Raw genomic sequence first — 25,068 nt, forward strand, 5'->3', positions numbered from 1 at the left:
ACCTTAGCCAGCCCAACATGACCGATCTGGTTCACAAAGCTTTAAACTGAATAAAATTAAACCTATATAGGAAAGTTTTACTTTATTTGATGTTTTATACATGCATATACATGCACACACACATACACATATACATATGTACATTATCTGCAATAAAAAGCAAGGATTGGAGACAAAGATCAGAAATATGAATAGCCAATTTTTAGATTACTATAATAAGCTTTGGAGAAGGTATTTCAAAATTTAATGAGATAATAAACCATCATAATTAACTGCATTTTACATACCTCTCCCATTCCCTGAGGGGAAAGAAAAGCTTTAAAAACAATCAGAAACCAAAACTCAACACTTCTCCAGACTTAGTAAGGAACCCATCCTACCAAAATCGGTGAACCAGACACTGTAATACCTGCAAAGCATGCCTCTGAGGGAACTAAGAGTTTAAGCCCGTTTCCAGCTCTAGCCCTTTAAAGAAGGTTTTCTAAATCCAAATGAAACCAATGGAGTGCCATCACCCTCAAAGTGCAGATGTAAAGCAAAGCAGCTGTTGTCGCTCATGTCTTCGCCCAGCATTAGGAGTGTCAAATTAAAGACTACTCAGTTTGACTGAGCAGTTCCTTTAGAAGGATTTAGCAGCCAATTATTACATACAATCATTTCCCTGAAGAAAGGAGGTGTCAAGGCGAAAACCAGCAGGGGAAAAAAGGAAGGGGGGGGGGGGGGGGGGGGGGGAATTGAGCTATGTCATCTTCAACAAGCCAATAAAAGCAGAGAAGATCTGTGGTATCAATCCCCGCCACATGTGGTCATGAGGTTCCCTGGGTTGTAGGGGACAAGCAACAAGTCAGGGAAGCTCTTAACAGCCCCCTTCTCAGCAGATAGCAGGGAACTCTCTACAAGTATTTCTTGGCAATGTTTGGGTGCTCCCCGTTCCATTTAGTGAAGGAAAATCATGCACAAGGCACAGTCTTTGGATCATTATAGCTGACCCAGAACATCAATCTCCCTGATCTAGGCAGCTGCGATGGAAAGTGAGACATGTCAAAAGCTAGGGTTCATCATTATTTAAATGAATCATTTGAACACTACTATCAAACAAAGTGCTACTTTCCCCTTCCTCAACTTGTCACGCTTCTAGACAAATACAAAGAAAAACTATGGCACCTTAATTTATAGTATCTCAGAAACAACTCCTGGTGGAAAGAAAGTATCGGTCTACAAATACCATACAAGTAGCAGTATAGATTGCAAAACTGAATTAATCAGCTTCATAACACAGTAGGGTAACAGCAGCTACAGGAAAAATGTGGGCTAAACCCAACTCTCCCAGTGCTAAGAGCAACTTGATGCAGAAGCTGTGATACTGAAGTGAATCTGCTCATGAAGCAGGGGACATTCATGACCTAGGGAAACTAAGAGTCATTTCTGCGTCGGGATGCAGTAGAGAGCGGGGACTTTTCAGGAGAAGCAGTGAGAGCCTATGGTTTGTGAAATGCTATTCCAGAGCAGCGCAGATGGACTGTAAATGTTGTCAACGGAGACTTTAGATGGCTAAAGTAATCAGCTATCCAAAAGAAATAGCTATGGCTTTTAATTCCATCTCCAAGAAAAGAGCAGCTATTCCTTTATTTCCTATCAGAAATATAAATCTGCAAGAAAAAATAAAGCCCTTTAAGCAGGGGTGGGTGGGTGTCTACAGGGGGACAGGGACCTACAAAAACTGCAACATCCACAACAGGAACTCCAGCAATTCTGCCTAATACATGGCATGGGGGGACTCTGGGATGCCACCAGTCAGGGGCTGGTTGCTGCAGATGTCGGTAAGCAGTTTGTTTTTATCAATAACACAAGGTGTCTGTAGCATCACCAGTTTTACTATGTTCATTGTTTACCAGAAAACACAACTGTCTTATCTTTTATTAGCTGGCATTTCTCAAGGTTCCCTGCCTTTACTTTTCTCTCCCTAGTATAAATGAGCACATTTACAAATAATACAGTCTACAGAGAAAATGAAGCTCACACTGTGGAATGTTCATTGTGTGAGGCTGGAAAATTTAAAGCAATGATAAATGTATTGTTACGTTTCACGTATCATTAAGTAATGCCAAATTCTATCCTTAAAATACCCAACTTGATAATGCAGCCTTCCTAACAGAGGGGCGATCCCCCAGCAGACACGGTGAAACACCGCGCTGCATTATATAATAACATTTTCCAGAGGAATGAGCAGAGCGCTTTCTGCAGTGCACAGGGAGCGTACAAGCTGTCACTGTGCACTCAGCAGCATCTTCTACAGGGACAGTGTAGCAGAATCAAGTAACTCGTGGGTGTATTAAAGGAAGAATAAACGACATTCAGGTAACATCCATGTTTTGAAATGCAGGTAGTGCCTAGCATCACTGCATCGCCTAATTAAAATCCACACGAACTCAAAGCGACACCCATCCAGAAGTAAATGACTCTCACGTATGCACCTCAGATATTACCTTTGCCTACTTAGCGAGCTGGTAGAGTGCAGCTCTGCACTGCGACACCCCCCTTCAGCACCAGCTAAACGCCACTGATTTATGTGTGCTGGCATACATATAGAGGAAGGGGGGTTGAAAGTGGGGTTGAAAGGGGGCTGTGGGGGGGTGGAGTGGGGACCAAACACGAAAAGCAATCTCATCTCATCCCCCATTGAAGAACTCTCAAGGGCTTGTCGGTTGACAAGGTGTGCTGCTGGCACTGAGTATTGCCAGTCCTCAGACCTTCTTGCTCTGTGTTTCATCTACCCCAGCAATGTAGCTGAAAATCTTCATAAATCCTCCCTCTGATATTCAATCTGGAAAATAACCACTGTGACACAATGCTTTGGAGCTTTTAATTTCTACACTCATTAAAATAATTAAGGAACTGAGACTGACATTAGTTTTTTTGTGGGGTTTTCCACGTCCTCGTTAAAAGGTTCCATGGCCAACATGACTCAGAAATTTAGAGCTCATTATACAGAACCACCTAAATTAGTATTCTGTTCATGGGCTTAATAGGTATTTAAGCAACGTAAGAGACAGGTTTTGTTTTGTTCTTTTTTTAATTGATAGAATAAACTGTATTCAAATGCTCAGAAAGTCTCACTTGTCTGTGAAGCAGAGAGAGCAGAATGAGCTGAGCACAAACAGTCCAAGGATCCTTTGTTGCCAGTAAGGCAAATGAGACCAGTGGGTTTCCTCCTCCATCTCCAAGCCCTTCGTAATTAAAGATAGCAGCTTACCTAATGTTCAGGAAACATCGTAAACATTTGTTTTCATTAAGGCTCATATTGGGAAACCACGCAGATTTTGTTGAATAAAACCTAGCAGAAAAACACTTCGGTAGAAAAGGTTGGGATGGTCCAAAGAAACAGCAGGGTAAGGAACAAACAAGCAAGAAAACAAGGCAGAAAAGTCAACAACTAATTCGCACATCCTGGACCGTCTAATGATCACTAAAGAAGTACAGAGAGGAACACAAACAGAAAATAGATTTCTGTTTTAAGGACTAAAGGGTTTGGTGCTTTTCATACAAAATTACAGCAAGCCCTCAAAAGAGGTTACCTCAGAAGAACAAAACATTCTTCATACTACATGAAAAACAAGAACCTGAGCGGAAAAAGCAAAACAGACTCTGCTACCCTTATTAAATATTATTAGGTGGTAGGCAAGGGGGAAATACAGGAAGGCAAGAGAAGACTTTCTTCTTCCTACATTTTATTTGGGACCATGAATAACACTGCCCTACATCTTCAACACATGCCCTCGAAGTCCTGCCTTCTTGATATCTAAAGTAAACACTGTAATATTGAAAAGGCAAATGGGGAAATAAATCTCTGCATAGACACTACCCTTGCACTACTACTGACTGGTAGAAAAATTAATTTTTCTTCTGGAAGCATGTTGCTAGAAAACTTCCCGTAATTTCCCACCCAAAAAAGGGTGCCTGACTCAACAGGGTATTCTATTTAGTAATAGGAAAAAAGGATTTCTGAATGCATGCATGTCCTCCAGCCTCCACTTGAAGTTTTTGTCAGGTTTGGGTTTTGTTTTGGGTTTGGGTTTTTTGGGGGGCTTTGGGGGGGTTTTTTGTTTTGTTTTGTTTGATTTTTTTAAGCTGGGAACATCAAGTTCTAAAAGACATGTCCCTGAGCAGTGAGAAGAGTCTTGGGAAAAAAGCACACCCAGAGGACAGGAGAGATCAGAACAAGCGGATAGTATCAGGATCTGGAAATCTGCCCAGATACTGAAATATTGTTGTCTGTCTTCATGTCAAACCCTACTTCAGCCCAAAGAGCCTTTAAAAATTGTTCTATGAAGACATGGTATACAAAGATTAAATTCACACTTCTTTTTAGAAGACAGAGTAACAAGAACTTCTAACAAATTCCCTTTTAACTTGCCTTTTTCATGTTAAAAATTAGAAATAATGATGTGACAGAGCTGCATTTCTAACAACATCAGAGCTCTGTCTCAGGAAAAGGATCTTCCGCTCCAAGAGCTGAGAAGAAACAAGAAACAGCAACAGGCCCAGACCCTGCCTTTCTTACCCATCCCAGCCCAGAAACTTCCTTCCTCCATGGCAAGCAGACCAAGTATTTCAGCGGTGACCTGTCAGTGTTCTGCAGAAACTGGGAAATTAGCATACAGCTGCATCCCCAGGCTGGCAGAGGGCTTTGAACAGCACGTAAAAACCCGATAGAGAAGCAAATCAATCTGAAGCCTTGTACTGAAGACAGCATATAACACCAAAGAACGACACACACATGCAACAAACAGCTAAACCAGTTAAATTTCCTGAAATTGGACAGTTTCGGGGGGGGGGGGACCAGTGCTCAAGAAGATACATCTTAGAAGCTGAAAATAATGACCATAATTTGGAGTAAAGTTCCATATTGGGAAGTTTCTATGACTGAAGTAAGAGGAACACAGTGTGGTTTAGGAAACACAGGGTACTTTTGTTTTCTGAGCTATTTTCATTGAATTACCCTGTAACACCAAGTAAAACTGTAAAGGAGAGATTATTCCGTTTTTATTATGAATGGCATATACTCTTTGTACTCCCACTGAATTAGTAACCCTGCACATAAGCTACAGCTTCAGAGGAAAGAATGCAAGGTAGGACCTTCAACACCGACACATAGTTGGCACAAAAGGCTTTGCACGAACAATCTTGTGGGTGAAGAGGACGTCTTTCTCTGCTGCTAAAATAATCAAGTACCCAACAAGTATGAGACCCATAATCGGCAGCCATCCATTCAATAAACGCTTAATTTCTCAGAGTTCAGACCAACCAACTTCAACAGAGGCAGCAAGCCAACACGAGCCAGGTAAGAGTCTGGGGAAACACATGGCAGAGAGTACATGGCATCACTTTCTGATGGCTCATTTTGTGGTGTAGAACTCCAGCATACATAGACTAACATAACTGAAAAGGAAAATAAACAAGACTGTTTGCTGAAGAATCTGGAAAAACAGAAGGATATTAAGCAGGGCTACTCCAAGTGCAGTCAAAACCAGGAGCACTTAATTTACAGTGTTCTTCAGCCTGCAGACATCTTAGGAAAATGTCTGACCCACTGAAATCAATAACGAATAAGCACTGTCTTTCAGTGGATCCAGGAGTTAACTCTTGTTATTTAAAAATAGATTTGAATGCAGTTGTGCTGATAAAGCACTCTCAAAATCCTCCTTCGGGGAGATAATTTCTTGTTTGTTTATTTATGAATAGCCATGTTAACTTAATATCAGAACAAGGAAGTGGAAACATAAATACATAAATCCAAAAATTGACACATATATATAAATAAATAATTTGTTTTAACTTTACTCTTGAAAACTATAAACATTACTCCCACCTTAAATCCCTCAAAACTCTGCCAATTAATTTTGAAGATGGAAGAGAAACATAGCGATTTAAGTGACGTGCAAGAGCACACACTATGGCAAGAATTTGAACAGGCATGTTCCCTACCTTGTACCTATGGCACTAGGCTACTAGAAGATACTGTGGTTTTATTGCACGAAGAGGAACAAATGTTTGAATTCATGTTCTAGTAGAGTCCTGTGACTGTAAGCTTCAAGGAAGAAACAATTTTTTTTTCATGTGTTCTTTTTCTGAATTACTCCAGTTAATTCTCCTGATAAGAATAGCATGGCCTTTACTCAAATGCTATCTCCCCTATTTTTCCATTTCTCATCTGATTCACCTTTAAAGTTTATTTTGCAGTCCATCTGGAAACTGGAAGCAATTAAATACTCTTAAACTGGTATGGCATGTAGCACATGTATCAAGAGTGAATTTAATGATGAGATTTCTACATAAGAGAAATGAAATAAAACTGATAAAAACAAACCCTTGATTGCATGGTAACATTTGCCTAGCTATGACTCAATACTTACAATCTAATTTTCAGGTAATGAGAGGATTTCATAGGCCTACAGACATAAAAGTGAGGTTCTCAGAAATTGTGCCACACCTGGTTTGTCTTCTTGTTCTCTTACAAATCAACCAGGTGGGGTGAAATAGATTTCAAGAAAAATCAATACCAGTCAATATTTCTAGTGTAAGACAAACATAAAAAGTCAAAGCACACCGAGATACCACAATTAGCAGGCCAGCTTGGTTTCAGGCTTCTGACCTAAGAGTCGGGGGGGTTGAAAGATTTCTCAATCCCTATTAAGAAAACTTCATGATTCTCAATGTGCAGGTGTAAAGAAGACAACACTAAAAATAGAAGTAATCAAGAAAGTCCCAGCTGCTCACTTTCACAGCAAACTAGACGTATGCAAAAGAAAAACACGAGACTCCCTTCTAAAAAAAGAGTTGATTAAAATTTTAGAGTAATTTATTTTTAAATACACATTTTGCTTGACAACTTGCAGAACAAATTGTCACAGGGCCAGGAATAATCTAAGGCATAATAAAAGAGCGCAGAAGACAAAAAGCAAAGGGTTTCAGAGTCCCCCACCTCACCAGGAAAGAGGAACAACGAAAAAAGAAGAGGTGTTTGCTTGCTTAGAATAAATCCAACAGCAATATTACCCCGGAGGGCTGAGCTGATCGGGGCTGCCTGCCACCACCAGTGGGGTTGATGCTCCTCTTCATCTTTCTCCCCACGGCCACCTTTGCTGCGCTCACCGAGGTGCCCAGGGGATCTGTCCCCAAGACCAGTCCCGCTAACCTAGCAGAAAACCATCTGCCTTTGCTTTTGCTAGGTGGCAAACCATGCCAGAGCCAGCACAAATGGGGTCAGGGGAAGCATAGTGCTCCTTATCATGTATTCCCTGGCTGCATAGCGGGCCATTAGGCTGCAATTTCAACCCAGCGCTCTCAACAGGAGGCAAAGTGATTTGTAGTATCTGACCAACAGCGCAAGGTAGGGTATTTAGGCAGTTGTAAGGGACTTCTCAGTAGGCTCCTGATTGTGGAAAGCCACAGATTACAGTGCTCAGCAGGCCAAAGGAAATCAGGGCAACATTGCAATTCATAATCACCCAGGGCAAGATCTCCCTAAAGACAGCGGGAAAACCTCTGAAGATGCAGCTACCGTAAGAAACAAGCGTTCATCAAAACAGCAGTGCAGCTACACCAGCTTCCTGGGTGGGATGTCCCCTTGGCCAGGCAGTAGTGGTAGAACTTCTTGGTTGGAGAGCACATTTCAAATCTCTAAGTCATTCAACAAACCACCGACACCAAGTGAAACAATGCTTCCCCAAGACTAGGGGTTCAGAAATACAATAGCACACGTGCGAAGGAAAATATCCTATCTGTTGCAGAATAGCCGACTACCCAAACATCCACGTTTCTCTGTTAAAGCCGGAATATATAAAGCTGTATAAAGAGCTATCAAAATTATGATGAGGTGCAAAGAAAAGTCTCTCAGACTTAAAAGGCTAACGATGTGCTGTCTCAAGTTTTCATTTCTTCATCAGAGAAATTTTAACTTGCACCAGAATATGTTTATATTGAATTCCAAAAGCTGACATTTAAAATAAATAAATTCTAAAAGCTATCCTAGACACTCAGCATACATACACATACACATGTTACCAGTTAATTAATTTTGCAGAATTATGACTCCAATGAACAGCTCTTCAACTGTGAAGATCAAATCAGATAATAGCTCCAGGAGTGACCCTTTTAACTAGGGATCTCCTCACTCTCTACTCATACCCCAAATTTTTCATTCATATAAATGAGTATCTACAGGATTTCATGAAAGTGAAAGTGTTACAGGCAAATGACATGTTGCAATAGAAGAGATATTAGAAACAAGGTCTGTAAAAAATTTACTTACTTCATTGAAAAGATAAATAACAGCTGCAGGAGCTCCAGGAAAGGAGGAGGGCAAGGGAGGAGAACAGGAAGAGTGGACAGTCATCTCCATAGTAACTACCACTATGAAACTCAGGGGAGAACTTGTCTGAAAGCTGAAAGAAGGATGCTACCAGTGGAAATAGACTGCAATACAACTGGGGGGGGGGGGGGGGGGGGGGGGGAAACAAACCAACTTGCAAATAATTTGCCACATGGTCAATGATCCCTTAAGCTTTAGTTTATTTAATCAGAGCCAAGAACAAATATCAAAAGAGAAAAGCAAAGAAGGAAAGCATAAAATCAAAACATAATGATGACATGGCCATTACTGTACAAATTATTTAACAATAAACATACCATTAAAACAGTAAAAATACAAATGTTCAGGTTAAGAAGAAAAAAAAAAATCAGCTTCCCTCAGGAAACCCTGTGCTACTAGATGCAGCAATGAAAGAAAATAAAGGAAAAGCACTATACCAGCATAAGCTAGGCCATATATGCAAAATGCTTGTGATTTTTCTATCAACACAAGAGACCTGAGAAGATTCCAGAGAAGATATTTACAGTAAAAAAAGATCTATGCTTTTCAAATTCAGTTCAGAGCTAGAAAACTCGTACAATTCAAAGCTTCAATGCTGGTGATGAGGACTGCCCTATTTCTGACCAGTGCTCACGCCACCCCACACCTCTCATCCATCTGGGAGTCTTGAGACCCACTCCCTACTTGGGATAACATCTGCTTTGATCTGACCTATAACAACTCTAACACCCACACTGTGGTCAGTTTTGGTGAATCAGCAGTAGCCCACGCTCACACTGCCATTTGCAAGGAACATGTCAAGAATATATTACTACCACTCACACACTGTCCAGATCAGCCACAGGAATAAATATAGAATAAGTCTTCCTATAGTTTAAGGTATGCCAAACCAGCACACGGTATAAATACAATCTTCAAATACTTACAAAAATTAAAAAAAAAAAAAACAAAACACCACCAAACCAAACAAAACACCAAAAACCCCCACACACATATACTTAAAATTCAATGTTAGGATACACTTCCATTTTAAAATATTGGAATGGTGCTCTGCTTGTTTTTTTAGTATCATTACCTTTGCAGAGCACATAGGATAACATTATTCCAACCCAGGCTGGCTTTTAACTCAGCACACATACAAAACGCTCGGGTCAGAATTATAGCAGAATGATGTTGTATACAAACAGCCCATGGTAAATCTCCTCTAAATGTCCATATAAAAGAAACAAGATGCTTCCATCACCAGTTTGCTTAAATATTAGTTAATACGCAAACTAGGTCTTACAGCGCTTAGCAGCAAGATCTTCGGAGACGTTGTTTGGAGACTGGAAAAGCTATAGTAACGCAGCCTACTAAATCATGTCCAGCCTACCACAACAAAATGAAAAATTTCTTCTGGCAAGTTAGCCTTATATTCCAAATGCTAGACTGAATTAAAAGATTAGGAGCCCACTATTACTACAAAGTAGAAAATATCAAGAATCTTCAGACTGTACTTCTCTTCCCATATCCTTTGTTTCCTAATCCTTCAAAAGACCACTAAAAAGTGGCCTTACTTCATAAAATCATTACTCAGTTTAGTCTCAGCAAACTACTTACTGCCAAATATTACAGCATTTTATATCTTTAGCTCAGGAACAGGTTTCTGCTTTTCCATTCTTGGCCTTTTATTCTTGCTACAATTATTTTTATCTGTTGACATCTTTGTAAGCTCAAATTTTAATTTTATGCAAGAAAATGAATCTGTTTCATTTAATTCTGAAATCTTACCCATACTTGATGGTATTGAATGTTTTCTCATTAAGTAATCCTTCTTTTCCAAAGGAGTAAGATGACTGCAAGTGCTAGGATGGCTAATTTCTGGGAATCAAAATTTTAAAATAGAATTGCAGTCTTTAAAATAACCTAACAGAAAAAAACCATGGCATTGCCATGATCTTCAAAATACAATTATATGCCTTTTTTTTTTTTCTTCCTGTCTTTGATTTTAAATTCATTTGGGGGGAATTATGAATGGAGGAATAAGTGGAAACACACTAATTTGTAATACGTGTGAATGTTTGGGTTGTTTCCGCCCCCCCCCCCCCCCCCCCCCCCCCGCTTCATGCTCCAGGATCATGGAAATTGATTCATGGAGTGAACAGACAAAGCTGCAGGAGATCTGGTGGGCCTCAATGTTTCTTTGGTGAGGATGCAACATTTTACCTACGAGGGTAACACGACCCAAAGCAAAAAACATACATATTTCAAGTTATCCATGTTTCTACTATTTAGGATGAGGTGGCCTGGATTTGGAACAGCAGCAACAGCCAGAAACAGCTAAGGGCACAGCAAGGAGTCCATCTCTGCTGATGTGACAAAAACCGTGGGAATGTCCACCACATAAAACATTTCTTCTGAAGTAGCATGGGGCTTTGGGAAGAAAAAACACTCACTGGCTGTCCAGATACAGTCCTCAATGGAAAATGGTTTTAATACCAACCTGTCTTTTTGAAATGCCACTTGATTGTCCATAAATGCCTTACTCTCTGGATGGGAGAGTAATAGAAAGATTAATTTTCCGAGAGAAACAAAGTCAAGAAGGTTCTAGAAAGGATCAAATCAGACACGTGGCTCCTCTCCCCCAGATCTCAGCAGCAGCAGCCTGGGCACTGGGCTGAGCCATCCATCAGTAGCTGAACTCTAATATCAAGCTAAGAGAAGGCCAAGCAACAGCAGCTGCACATGGAAAATGACAGAAGAAACCAGATGCAGCAAAGAGTTATGTTAACCCAAAGATCAGGCTAGAGTCTTATATAGACAGTGGCTTATGTGCACCAAAAAACCTCTTTCACACTAACACACAAATTTGCTTGGAAAAAGTGTCTTTCAGTACAGAATCAATTATTCCTACATCGGTTCACAGCAATGTCTCCCTGGTATTTAAGCAGTCAAGATCTGGCCTATGATACACAGGGGTGAGACATACAAATAAAGTGAATGACAGTAGGGATGGGTTCTCAAGCAGCTGAAAGAGCATTTGCCATACACAGAGCCACAGAAACAACTGCACCCATCCGGTCTGGCTTTGGAAACGTCCTCGGTCCGTCAGGGGATGAGCCCAAGTTCAAGGTCACGAAGACCTCCTCCTGCAACTCTGACTTGTGAAGAGAAGGTGGCAGGTGAGGACAAGCGAGCTTGAATCTGACATTGCTTAACGCTTCTCAGCTGCTATAAATCGTACCTTCATAATTATTAAATCAGTACTCGGACAAGCTGTTTACATAGGTGTCTACCCACAAAGTTAAAGTGTTCCCAGATTCTTGTACCTTGTTATATCTTTGCCTGTCGTATAGAATAATCCATGTCAACAACTTCTGTTTGTTCCTTATGAAAATACTGAAAGAACATTAATCACCTTATTTTTTCCTTTTCAAACCACATAGAATGATCTCCTTGACTTGCATTATGAAGCAGGTAATCTGTCTTTTTACTATTCCTGTGCAAATCCACTCCAATGGACTATTATTGCTTTGTTTATAAGGCTTGTTATTTAAATATAAATGTGCTGCACTAAAAATATATTCCACTCATATCAGAATTTCCAGAGGGGGGTAAAAAAAAAAAATTATTATACGTAAATCTTACTGCCATTTTGGTTTTATTGTGGATTAATGTAGTTCTTCATAAGCAAACAACTAGTGCAGATTTGCATAGCCTACTGAAATTAGAAAAAATAATAGAAGCACCTGGTTGATAAGTGGGATTACATTACGTGGTAGCAGGCAACAGCTGAACACAAATACATTATATAGTGTTTCAATTAGTGAAAAGACTATTCACTAAAAAGGTCCTGGAAAAACACTTTGATATTATGAGCAGTCTCCCGCTTTCACACCTGAGTCATAATACACTGCTCTCTCCATCACCTACAATACCGAGTAGAAATCCTTCACAAACTTACATATGTGGGAACAGCATTGACCTCGTTTTACGTCTTGCATGGAAGGTGCTAAGTCTAGTGCTAAAGAGACTGTTCATTATTAACTATAAAAACAATTTGACAAAAAAAAAAAAAAAGGGAAAAAAGAAACCAACCCCAAGTCCCCTCAATCTTTTGACAGCTCTGCTGCAATAAAGTCTTTTGCAGCTCAAGTTGAAAAGGATATATCTCTAAAAGCAACCACTTTAATTAGCAGCTTGCCTAATACGCAGAAGCTTGACTACCCTCGACTGCATTTTTTTGTGCTGAGGGTGCAATACGACCCTGCCAGGCAGCCACCAGCCAAAGGAGACCAGCATACTCGCCTCCCCCTCCTTGGCTACATACTCCCACCTTTTCATTTGACAAACCTTGACACTCATCTTGTCCCACAGCGAGCCAGTTCAGACAGTTAAATTGGCATCTAAAAATAAAAATTAAAAAAGATGACAAACAGGAAAATGGAGCAGGCAGCAGGGAGCCAGCACGAGGCGAGGGGCAGGAGCACATCCCACAAGATTGGCCTTGCTGTAACACACAGCCACCTTCTGATTGTCACATGCTTGAGACCGTTAGCAGAAAGCTGCTGTATTAATTAAAGGCCTCAGAAGACTTCTAATAAGCAATTTCTGGCCAATCTAGCTGTGGCAGCTTAAAACACTACTGCTCCCCAGTGGGTTGTCCCTTTCTCCTGTGGCCAGCAACCTTCCCTGTAGCAGAAGTGAACAGTGTCCTCTCCCAGGAGCTGTGCACACCCTCGGGTCTGGGGGGGGACATCCATCTGCTCTGCTGCTCCTGCAAGGGGGGGAAATTTCTTCAACCCTATTTTTCTTCTAAATTAAACAAACCTCTTTGTCCCCCTTAATGGAGAAAATATTCTAACATTAAGTAAAAAACCCCAAAATTTAAAGCTTAACAACTATTAAAAAAAGTCAACCTCCTCCCACTTCTCACAACCTTCTATTAACAGAACTTTACAATAAAAGATAAATGCATTTGTGCATTTAGCAATTCCCTGTGTGCATTTCTGGGAAGGGGGCCATGTAAATGAGTAGCCACCTGATTAGTAACAGGAAGCAAGCAATAGCCTACTATCACGAAAGATTAACATACTGTCACATCAAGTCTGCTCTGCACATGTCTCTTCTTGGGTAAGGTGAGCAACTGTAGCTAGAAAACATACAGCTCTCTCTGCGTACTGTTATTAATTGCCAGTGGTTGTAGTCTTAAGAGTTGCCCATAAAAATGTACGAGCATCCAGCACAGTGACCAAACACCCTTGGCCTGTTACCTATTGACCTTCTCAAGTGAGAATCATAGCTGGAAATTGGAGATTCATAACAATAACGTGCAGCTACACTGAAGTTACGTTTCTCCTTCAGCAATTACCTTTTCTGTGGGTTTTGAAAATGCATGATCTTTACTCGGTAAAGACCATCCAAACTGATAGTTTATCAAGCCTGTATGCCAACTCTTTTGTTCATCTCTCCCAAAAGCACTGAACAAACTAGCAGCTCTCACTTACATGGCAGTTAGACAGCAACCCATTACACAACAGAGTCAGTTGAATGCTTAGCTTTTACCGATTGTTAGAATATGGCTGACGCCTCTTTACTGGTTGAAAGTAGTATTTACTAGCCCCTGCTTACCCCCAGACCTGGTCACCAGTAATACACACAGCTCAGATCAAAGCAATTATTTTCCATTCTTTGAGTGTAAACTCAGACAAAACCAAGTATTTTGAAGTCCTGAGCTTGCCACCACTGCCACTGCCAATCGCTCCCAAACCCCATTTGTTCTGTAAGTAGGGCTTACACCTTTTGGACTGATCTGGAGACTTTGCAGAGGCAAAGCTGTACACATACTTCTTTTCCTCCTTACCACCACCAGGCTATCACAGCTGAAACGTGCTGCAGCACAAAAGGCAGGTTGCATACTTTTAGTACTGTACCATGACTTCTGTTGCAATCTAAAACACTACACTTAAAAAGAAATGGAGTTGGGACTTTACCCATTGGCTGCAAACCTGGCTTCCTCCAGTCCCCAGAGAGCAAAGGTGTTAATTACTGACAAAGTACCCACAGACTAGTGCAGCCATTTGAAGCCTAACAGCACCAGGCCACCGCATTCAAAAGCCTAGTCCATCAAACAAAGTATCTAAGTGAGTTTCTGAACAAAATCTGCAGCATTATATTAAATCAGCATACTTTCACCAGAACCACAATCTCTTTCCTCCCATCATGATGCTCTCTTTATGGCATGTGTGGCTCTTCAATCAAGCTATGTTACTAGGAAAGGGTTGAAACAGAAAAAAAAAATAGATGTGATAAACCTGAAACAGTGCTTGGTTGGGGGTTCTACTGTTCTGTTACGCAGCTTGGCACGTATGTGTGAAATAAGGAATATTCGGCAGCAATCTCTTCACCGGTCAACAGGCAGGCTGGTATTGTCAGCACCTACCTATCTACAACCAAGTCCTCTGACCAGTAACTCACTGGGAGCATCCACTGCATAGTTTTGACCCAAGGAAAATCTACACCAAAGATGGCTGGCATAGTGAGACCACAAGGCAATGCTAACTGCTAGCAAATTTACCCTCCACTCAGCTTGCTACAAGAATTGGCACTTGCTATTCATCCAGGCTCTCATACAAATTGTCTCTGAAACGGGAAGAGTTTGGATCAACTATAAATGCAAATTAAAAACACACACATGCTGTACACACGCATGAATCTATCTCCCTATTCCATTTATATAATGTGACCTGCTCTAGCAGGGGGGAAAATGCTGCCAGATCAGTCCACTGAACTGACCAACCTGGGGGCCAGAAGACAGCCAGACACGACAGCTGGGAAGAGGAGGGAAGAAGAAACCAGGAAGAGACTGTTTGCCTCCACGGTACCAGCCTACCATTACGCTGAAGAACTGCAAGGTCAAACCAGAGCCTTAAACTACTAAATAAACTGGAGCCCCTTACAACAGCCTCCCTTATTTACTATGCTGACTTGCTTAGCACTCTTTTTGTTTCCATCACTGGTGTGAAATACAGATGACCTATTCCTCTAGAAGATGACAGGTTGAAGTTTCCAAAAGAAACATTCCTGCCATACACCACACCACCCCCACAAGCCATAAAAAACTAAATAGTAACTTACATATAATGCATGGTTCAAACACCACAGGAAACCTGGTACTCAAAACTCACTGTATTATATAGAGCAAGTTCCAAACACATATGCTTCACTAAGTGCACCAATCCCTAACATCATTTCACTGCATATACCACAAGCTAATATACCACAGTATTTCAGGAAGACAAATACTTGTTTTGCAGAGGGGAAAAAAAACCTGCATGAAGTAGATGCTAAAGCTACAGTGTTTAAATGCATATTTTAGTACACGAGTGCCATTAGTTGTACACACAGCTGAATAAACAATTGAAAAGTTTGATTTTGAGGAAGCCCAGGGAGAAGACAAGGAGGGCACAATTTCTCAAAACTTGATGAGCTGAGGCAGTGAACCCACAGATCCCACTTCAGTCTCACACCCCCATCCTCATCCTCCTGCATATCCTTTTTCCACCCAATATTCCTGGCATAACTTTTTGTGGGATCCCAAGATGACCTGGATTGAGGAAACATTACATATTCAGCTAAACAAAACAAAAACCTAAAAGGAAACAAGATGACAACATCAAAACACTCAACATGCTGCAGTACAGCCTAAGAGAAGGAGCCCAGAAGAGGTCTGTCTGCAAAGAGGAAGCTGGGGGAGGAAAAAAGTAGATAAAAATCTGTGTTGGGTGTAAATGGAAACAAAACAGGAACATTCTCCTTCACAGCAACTGCAGCAACAAACGTAATGTTATTTCAACAGCTCACAATGCATGAAGAAGAACTGAAATGATGCCTTGCCTTCCACAAAAGCCAGAAAAATATTTTTCATCTTGGCTTCTGTTTTGGGGTTTTGTTTTGTTTTTAACCCAAAAAGGACCAAAGGCACCCAGTTCCCTATTATTAGGCCTGAACCACCCATCTGCTTCTCAAGTGTCCAAATTCCCACAGCCAAAAGCTAGCGAGTATTCCTCAAAAAAAAATTTCACCTGCAATACTCAAATGCAGTTTCTTGAGGCCTGTGATGTAGCAATCCCACTCATTTCTGAAGCTGGCTGTGCAGGGCAGCAGAAGCAGGGCAGCATAAAGGGCAAGCCCTCCTGCCCCTTGCCAGCCCCAAGAGAGGAAGGGGATGCCCCCTCGGTCACACTGGTGGCTGCTCTGCAGCCGTGCTGTGAACAAGAGATGAAAACTCATGCAGGTTAAAAATAAAGAACCCTGGCAAAAAGCCTCAATCCCTCTTCCTCCTGCTATTATTTTTAATCCTAACCAGCTCCTTGAACTTACTCATGGTGTGACCCTGCAAGCGGTTGTGTCAGCACAGCTGAGGAATGAGGGGACAAAGCAAGTGCAGAGGGCAGCAAAAATTCCTTAAGATAACGTGCAAGCAACAGTGGCAATGCCATGAAACAAAGACCACTGTCTCCCAGGATCACACCTACAGTGGATGTCACCTAAATTTCTAAGCAGAAATCATTTCCAAGCCTCTGCTGTATCTCATAAAGCCAGAAATAAACACACAAATACTTTTCCCCTGACCAGTAACAGGATGCAATAAACCTTACAAAATTTCTACCAGTATGGAAGATAACACAGATTTTATTCTGATGCACCGGAGAGGCTAAATGGGCATATTAAATGGAGTTTGAGTTTGCTGCTCGGCGGGTAGAAAAGGTTGTGAGGACCAGGGGTAGGGCACATGGGAACAGGAACAGAGCAGTGTCCAGGAAAGCACCACTCTCCTCACCCCATCGGGCTTCTCAGGGGAATCATAAGGTGGCACAGAAAACAGGAACACTTCTTCTGTTTGGAAAAGAACTTCTTTTACGGTTCATTTTGGCTTGGGACTAGGATGCGAGGAGTGTGGAAGAAAAAGGTTGAGAAAGCATTTTCCGTTTCTCTCTTTTAAGTGGCATTTTTCAGACAGCCTGTTTTGGTTCTTACTTCATACAGAGGACAACTCCCAGCCTCCTGCATTCTCAGCATATTTTCTATAATAGATTGGCTTGAGTCCTATGATTTTAACCCACATTTTGCACATTCAGGATAAGAACTCGTAAGAGTTCAACAAGGACCTCATAACTGACTTTTAGGAAAGAGAAGGCAGCTTGCTACAGCAGTATCTCAAAGTAGTCCTTTGCAACCGATACTCACCACACTGCCTTACTATACAGTTTCTCTTCTCAGAAGCATCTGTTTTATTCTTTTTTAAACTTGACATGGTTTCATTCACAGAAAATTAAAAATAAGAACAGTAAGACTAACTACTTTAGTGATGCTTTCCTTGAAATTACACACATATGTATTGACATGTCCCCGAGAGGCCAAAGCCAGGGGAGGAGGAGGGAGGGCAGAAGCAGGGAGAGTCATAAGGCGCTTAATTTAGCAATCACCTACTGCAAAAGAACAACTGCTTTTCCATGCTTTCCAAAACAACAAGAACCATCTATACCAATGGATGAAGCAAAATTTACTATATCCTCACTGTTACTAGAAGGACTCCACACTGGAAAGTCTGTTTATGGTAGGGCAGCATGTGCAACCATACCCTACTGATTGCATAATCAAAATCTTATAGCACAAAAGGGACAAAGCAGAAAGGCTATGCTTTAATCATAATGCACAACTGACCTTTTCCTCGAGGGCCCTTCTTCAAAATCTGAAGAACTAACATCGTTGCTCGTTGAGGACACTTGCGATGCATCGTCCTTCTCATTCTCCAGCTGTTCTGATCCCGGTCCTAATCCTTTAGATTGGCCATTAGTGAGAAGTCCTGCAAACGTGACAAAGTAGTACACAATATTCAAAACCTGCATTACCAGTGCCAAATGGATTTTATAAAAATTCACGCGTGACACTAACAATAGATGTCCAAAGCAACCGTCTTGCAAAGACATGCTGATAACATTGATTTTGCACAGAGGTACTCCAATAAAAACCTGCCTGATGGTGTGTTTCTGATTTGGTTAACTGTAAGGCCCCAATCCCAAATAACCATGCTATGGGTGCTTGCAATAGTATTTATATTCTTGTCACATCCCTCATTCGAAAAGGGACACAGCTTAGTCAAACTCATAGCTGTTTCACAGAACTCCCGTTGACTGGCACTGATGAGAGTTTTTTGCATTTATCTGTAGATCAATATAAAATTAAGCTGCCATTTGGTCCAATTTGTCATCCTCTTGCTCTTCATTCTGCTGCTTCCAACTACTGCAATTCATGAACCTTTAAAAAAATCCTAAATCCCAAAGGGGTGAACATCAGGTGTCTGTTTCTCGACTCGGATTCTTCTGGCAAAGTGTCACTCATCTACAGAAACTCCAGACTGCCAGCAAAGGTACACAGGGCAGGGGAAACATCTGCCTTCCCTTTTGTGCCTTTTCTCTCCTGGAGGAATACTACAGCAAGCAGAGTCACGTAGATGGAAGACAGCATTGGGCCCTATACAAGCGTAACATTTAACAAACTCTGTGTGTTCTACTCAAACAAGTCACTACAGTATAATACAACTCTTACAAACAAGAGCAGACAGACAGTGAAACCGCTCATACTTAAGGAAGAATACTAACATGTTCTTCAGTAAGCTTTGGGATGATGCCCTTCCAAGATAAGCTGGGCAGGAAGGCTGGTAAGAGTACTAAACCAAAAATGCTTAGTAATAACAGCAGTACAAAACTTTCCACCAGTGCCACATCAGCGTTACACCATTTCAGACCTCTATTTTCAGGAAAATCACCATTTAGCACCATTAATGCACTTACTCATTGCATAACTGAACATTCAACCAAGCTGAGCTTCAAAGAGACACCGATGCATAACCAGAGCAAGGCACCTCCTCCAGCAAGCTGCCTGCTCTAAGTACTGGCGCCCTGGCCACAGCCATGGCCAAATGCTCCTTTCCCTCAAGGCCATTTACTCACTGCTTGCTTTGGCACTACAACTGCGTGCGATATATTGTCTGCTAGCAGGCTCCGAACCTTTCAGCACTTCTGATTCCAATCTAATTGCTCTGATTGCCCATTTTAAAACGGCCTAATCCAAAGTCTGCATCATACCCACTACACCATATCGCTCTCTTCTTTCTCCAATCAATTTTGGTCTTACTCATTCTGAACGACACCAAATGTCTCTTGACTTGAAGTCAGAAGTGGCTACATGGTGGCCACATGCTGTAGTTTTTGTACACTGTTTTGAAAATACTACCTACAAAGCAGAAACCTGAAATTTTTCTTGTGGGGAAGATGCAGTGAACTGGTAGCTCAATTTTTTTCTTCCTAATATGGAGCCCACAAAGCAAAAGTTGAAACTAAGCACCAATTTTTGCATTAAAATGTCTCTTCTAGCCAGCCTAAGACTGGCAGGGAAAAGTTAAATGACCCAATTTATATTTTCACTCCCCTTCTGCTAAATTCCTTTCGATGCTTCCTTTCCATTAAAGAGATCTCAAACTGTGACCCAACAAATAATACAAATTTCAGTATCAGCACATGATATTACAACAGGGTTTGTAATGTAACACAAAGATATGACGCAAGGTGACAGCATCCCTTCAAAGCATTCCCGAGGAAATGAAGGCGACCTTTTAAAAGACATTGACTAGATTATACTTCTAATGCTGAATTCACCCTCACTAGAAGCCCTAGTGCCCAAGTTTATTCTTTAAAAAGTTTCAACTTTTGCTTTGCATTTTTCCATTAAACCACTGCTGATAAAATTTACAATTTTTGAACTCCAGAGGAGTCTAAATCAAGCATATCATTTGAGGCCTTATACTCAGTAACTTAACTCTTATGGCAGAATTTGATTAGGTTTTCCAAAAGCAATATTTGTTCTGGAGACTTGCCATATGTAAAACCCAGCAACCTGAAGTATATGAGTCAAGAAAATCACCTTTCAGGTTGTCAACTTGCACGCACTTGGAAGGCAATTTTTATTCATCCTTTCACCCTGCCAAACCATCAGTGCACTTGGGAGACAAGCATGATTTGTGTCCCTCAAGGAAAAATAGTGGTTTGTCTACTATTATTCATCATAACCAGCAACATCCCAAAACGCAATAATATTGCTGATAACTGAAGTTAGCTATCATCAGCTGAAACCAATTAGAACAAGTGCCCTAAAACAGAGGCATAAAACTACAAATGAGAGATACTGATAAATAATGGGAACAAGTGTAGTGCTCTATAGGTTGTCAGGGCCAGCATAAGTGCAAAAATCCACTCTGAAGTGATGAAAGGCACAGCCAGCCACAGTCCACAGCCTCCTTCCAAGCACTGGAGAGAAAACACATGCTAAAGCAGGCTGTTACAAAGTTTAGTGCCACTCAATCATTTTTATATCAAAATGTGTTCAGTTTGCCCCCAGATACCTCTTCCTTCAAACACCATTCCTGCTATCTGTAACTGCAGTAAACCACATTCTGTTCTGCTGCACATCAGTTGGGAGCTATAAAGGGTCTGGAGGCCCCGGGACGGGGCGGGGACCCCATATTTCTGCCAAGTGACACTCAGGCACCCCCATCACCATCAGCGTGTTGGCACTGGTGCAGCTGACAGGACATACGGGTCTGCTGGTGCACTGCAGGAACAGAGTCTGGCACACGTCAGTCCACGTGGGTTTGACTCTCCAAAGTCAACCAGGCTACAGGAAGCAGCAGGCATTTGTGTTTCTTAAAAGCTAAGTACTGCAACTGTATACGTATATAAAGAGGCAAAAGCAACCGGGCAAGAAAATGCTCTTTTGCATAGTCTGGAGAGCTGGACCACTCTTTAATCCTGGCTACTTCAGAGCACCCAGCAACAGTCAAGGAACCAGCAACCCATCAAGAGCCAAATAAAATCAGAGACAAATAGTTCCTCTACTGCTTTTCCACGGGTCTGCCCTTCAACCTCCAAATCACAAAGCCAGTGAGCCCTGGCTCACAGCAAAGCCCGTGACTGGTTATGTTCTCAGCTGCCACAGAGCTGGCAGTGGCTGCCTGCCTCTTGCCCACTAGGCTCATCTCAGCCCCAGCTCTCATTGCCTTCTCCCCTGGCAGCTGGACTCGTGACCAACCACAAGGCCTGAATAACTAGGCAGAATAAATCAGGGTTGATAAAAATAGACTTTATTCCTGTAATATAAAGTGTTTGTTTTAAAAGTCAAATTAGATTTTTTTAATATTTTTAAAAAAACTAAACCTCATCAAAATTAAATTTGAAAGTACAGCAACTCGGATTATAAGTCAGTGTAGGATTTCATATATTAAAATGACTTACATGAAATAATAATTTATCTATAGAGTGAAGCAGTGCACATTTGCTGCCAAAGTTTAAAAGGAACTGAAACACTGAACGGCTCAAAGTCACTGAATAAACACTGCTTTAAGTCAGTAATAATGAATTATTTAATTAAGTCAGAAATACAGGAACTCACATATCAAGTGACATCTATGGTCCCTTAAATACACTGTCCTGGCTCTAACTGATCAAGACTAGATACTTTAAGAGAAAGGCCAATTACTAATTCCTAGTAATTAAAAAGGGTAGCTTAAAACTGAACCATGGAGATCTTAACATCCTTTCTGAAAATGTATCTTAGCCACATAAATGTCAACTTCACAGTTTTGCCGAATTCTTTTTTAAACTTCCGCATATGCTGCGATAGCAAACTGTAATTTTAGTTACATGCTGCTTAAAAAGAAAAGGAAAAAAAAACCACACACCAAAATTCCACTTATCAGCTTCTAACTGCATTAAGCAGCAAACGTGAATATTGCGACCACTCTATTACAAGCCAGGGAAAGCAGAAAAGCCCTTTCTGCCTTCCAGACCCCAGTCATTATTAAAGAGACTTCTACCACCTCCTTTTTATTTGCCTTCCACACTCTGAATGTTTCCAAATCTGTCTGTGGCTACAAGTTTGTTTGTCTTTTCATGTGCAGGAAGGACATGCTCTGCACACAGTCTGCTCTGCAACAAGCAGAACCACACACTCTAAGGTGATCCAGACAGAATACGGATATCGTGGCTTTACAACCTTCGCAGAGCATGCTCCCTCTTGCTCCCACAACATCTCACTATCCTCTTTCCTTCTTGACTGTAGTTGTTAACAGAGCAGAGGTCTTGCTGAGCCTTCACCAGCAATGGCCATGTCCCTTTCACCAGAAACAGCGTGTGTAAAGAACAGTTAAATCTGCTTAAATGAGCTTACTTCAGGGGGCTTGTACTGACTCAACCAGATCGCTTCTCATAATAGCCTAGCAAGTAAGACTTACTATTCCAGTGCAGACAGGGCTTAATTTATATTGGTACAGATTCGCTAACCTTACCATTTTTGGTGATACACACACACTCTTAGCAGCAATTTACAAGTCTGTTCTCAAGCCATGATCTAACCCCATCTCTGGTCATCTGGAGAGATGGCTGACAGGCATGTGCAGGGCAGGTCTTGGGAGCACCTGAACACATGATGCAAAATCATACTACCTGGGCACGCACCATACAATAAAACATCGTGTGAGTGAAAATACATAGCATGAAAACAGAGGAGGAAGAGAGAAGCAGAAAGCAGCAACATTAGGGAAGATGGAAAAAATGCAAGGGAGGGTTTGGGGTCGGTTAGTTGGTTTTAAGAATAGATGAGATTACAGTTACTGGTATGTTCTTCATTATTAAAGTTACTGAAAAATCAGGAAACCAAAGGCAAGCATCTAACAAATCTCCGTATCACGTGGTTAGTTGAACACAGTAGTTGGGTGAAGGGACTTTCACAATGTTTCCAAAACAAATATTTCTACATCTCTTACTCTAATGCCAACAAGGCATCTAAGCATGAACATTTCCAAGTTCTTACAAGATAGCAACGCCTATTTTAGTTCGCCATTTCCCAGTCCTAAAGCAGCTTAGGAAAAGAAATACATTCAATTTTATTTCCAGTCAGTTCTCACAGTCAGAGGCAAGCCACAAAGCCATCACGTTAGAAAAATCAGCAGTCAACACCACACAAACGCAAGCCAAAGATACCAAAGCATTAACTGACCTAAATAAGGGGGATTTCAACATGACCATATTCACAGATTTCTATGTGGGATGAACACCTAACAGCAGGTCCACACAATGGAGGCAGGGCAGGGGAGCCACACTGCAAATCTCAGCTATACGTGAAATATATAACTCTGCTCCTGGGTGCTTCTTGACCACAGAGGGACACCCACCTCCCACTGCCAAGAGATACTGCGTTTGCCTACCCTCAGCACCCCCCTCCTTGCATTCCTCCCTGATCCCTGCAAGCTGAACTACTCTGGGCTGGTACAAAGGCCCAGTTTCCAGGGCAATTGGCAAAACAAACAAACACTAGTCACAAGAAGTTAAAAAAGTGGATTTACTCGAAGCAGCATTCTCACCGCGCTGGAACGGCAGTGTTATTTATGAGAGCACGCCATAGCATGGATTGTAGCTACACAGGCATGGAGCTAAAGCTTTGTTCACTTACAGAGTAACATGCCTGTCCAAACTTCACCTGTGCAGTCCTGGGAGTTGTACAGGAAAGCTTTGTTTAAAAAAAATTAGTGATTTTCTTCTTTTTGCACTGTCCCATTTAGGGGAGCTGCCACAAATGTTAGCAAGCAAGGGGTTTAATTGCAAAGTTAGAAAGCTAGGAGGTTAACCATCCCACACCATGGTCTGAAAGGTCTGCGCCACCTGAGCACAGACAAACTCTTGGGTATAACCGCACCATGGAAGACCGCCAACTTGAGTTCTATGCCTAAAATAGAGGGGGAAAAAAAGTTACTACTTTCAGCTCTTGAAGTATTTACTCTGGCCCTTAGTTTCACACAGGTAATATTCTGTATGAAAACCAACATATAATAAACTGGTGGCTCAACTACACCTCTTGTTTTCCTTCAACCTAAGAACTACAGGGCTTCACAGTTTATTATGAGCTATAACTTCATACACAAGTTTACTTGCAAAGTATCATTAATGAATAGTCCTCACCCATTTTCCAGAAGTAATAGACAAACAGCTGCAATACAATACAAATTCACATCCCGTTGTCTGTAACCCTAAATTTATCTTCTACCAAAAACGCCCTTACATACTAGACTACAGGCTAAAACACTACCAAAATCTTGGTAGGCACGTTAAATAAAAGCATTAATTATTTGATGCCAAGTTAAAACATACCGGTATCTCTAAAACATCTGCAGTCTGCATTAATCAGTATACTGTACAGAGTTACTCTATTTAGCTGTTGTATAGCTATGCACAAAAGATAATTTAGTTTTATAGTGCAAATGCCATCTGTCACATTGTCACAGCATGACATGATATCACATTACATATTAAACAGTCAACATGCCTCGAAAATAAGGCCTATTTTCATGCCATGGTTGTCTTAGAGACTAAAGAACTGGGTTTTCATGATAGTAACATAATTTAAAAACAAAACAAAACAAAACATTTTTCTCTGGGATCAGAGATACCAATTCCCTGTCCATTTTTTTAAGGATAGTTGTCAAAGAAAATGCTATTTTGATCTCATTCAGTAATGCAAACCCACAACAGTTTTCTGTCTCTAAATAAAAAAAACACAGCATGAAACAGTCGTCGTTTATACCACATGATGCTCTCAGTTGCCAC

At 41.2% G+C, this 25,068-nt stretch overlaps 1 protein-coding gene across 4 annotated transcripts in view; it reads right to left on the bottom strand.

The window, feature by feature from the left end:
- The window catches only part of JARID2 (jumonji and AT-rich interaction domain containing 2), a 224,868-nt gene that overhangs the window by 80,926 nt on the left and 118,874 nt on the right, over positions 1–25,068 (bottom strand). For 3 of the 4 annotated variants that reach the window (XM_030041831.2, XM_030041833.2, XM_030041832.1), the window contains one exon: positions 18,077–18,218. The exons of the other annotated variant lie outside the window; for it this stretch is intronic. In XM_030041831.2, the coding sequence (XP_029897691.1) occupies positions 18,077–18,218 (142 nt within the window). The remainder of the gene's footprint in view (positions 1–18,076; positions 18,219–25,068) is intronic. 4 annotated transcript variants of the gene reach the window in all.

This window comes from Aquila chrysaetos, chromosome 18, assembly GCF_900496995.4.
Source record: "Aquila chrysaetos chrysaetos chromosome 18, bAquChr1.4, whole genome shotgun sequence".
Lineage (NCBI taxonomy): Eukaryota > Metazoa > Chordata > Aves > Accipitriformes > Accipitridae > Aquila > Aquila chrysaetos.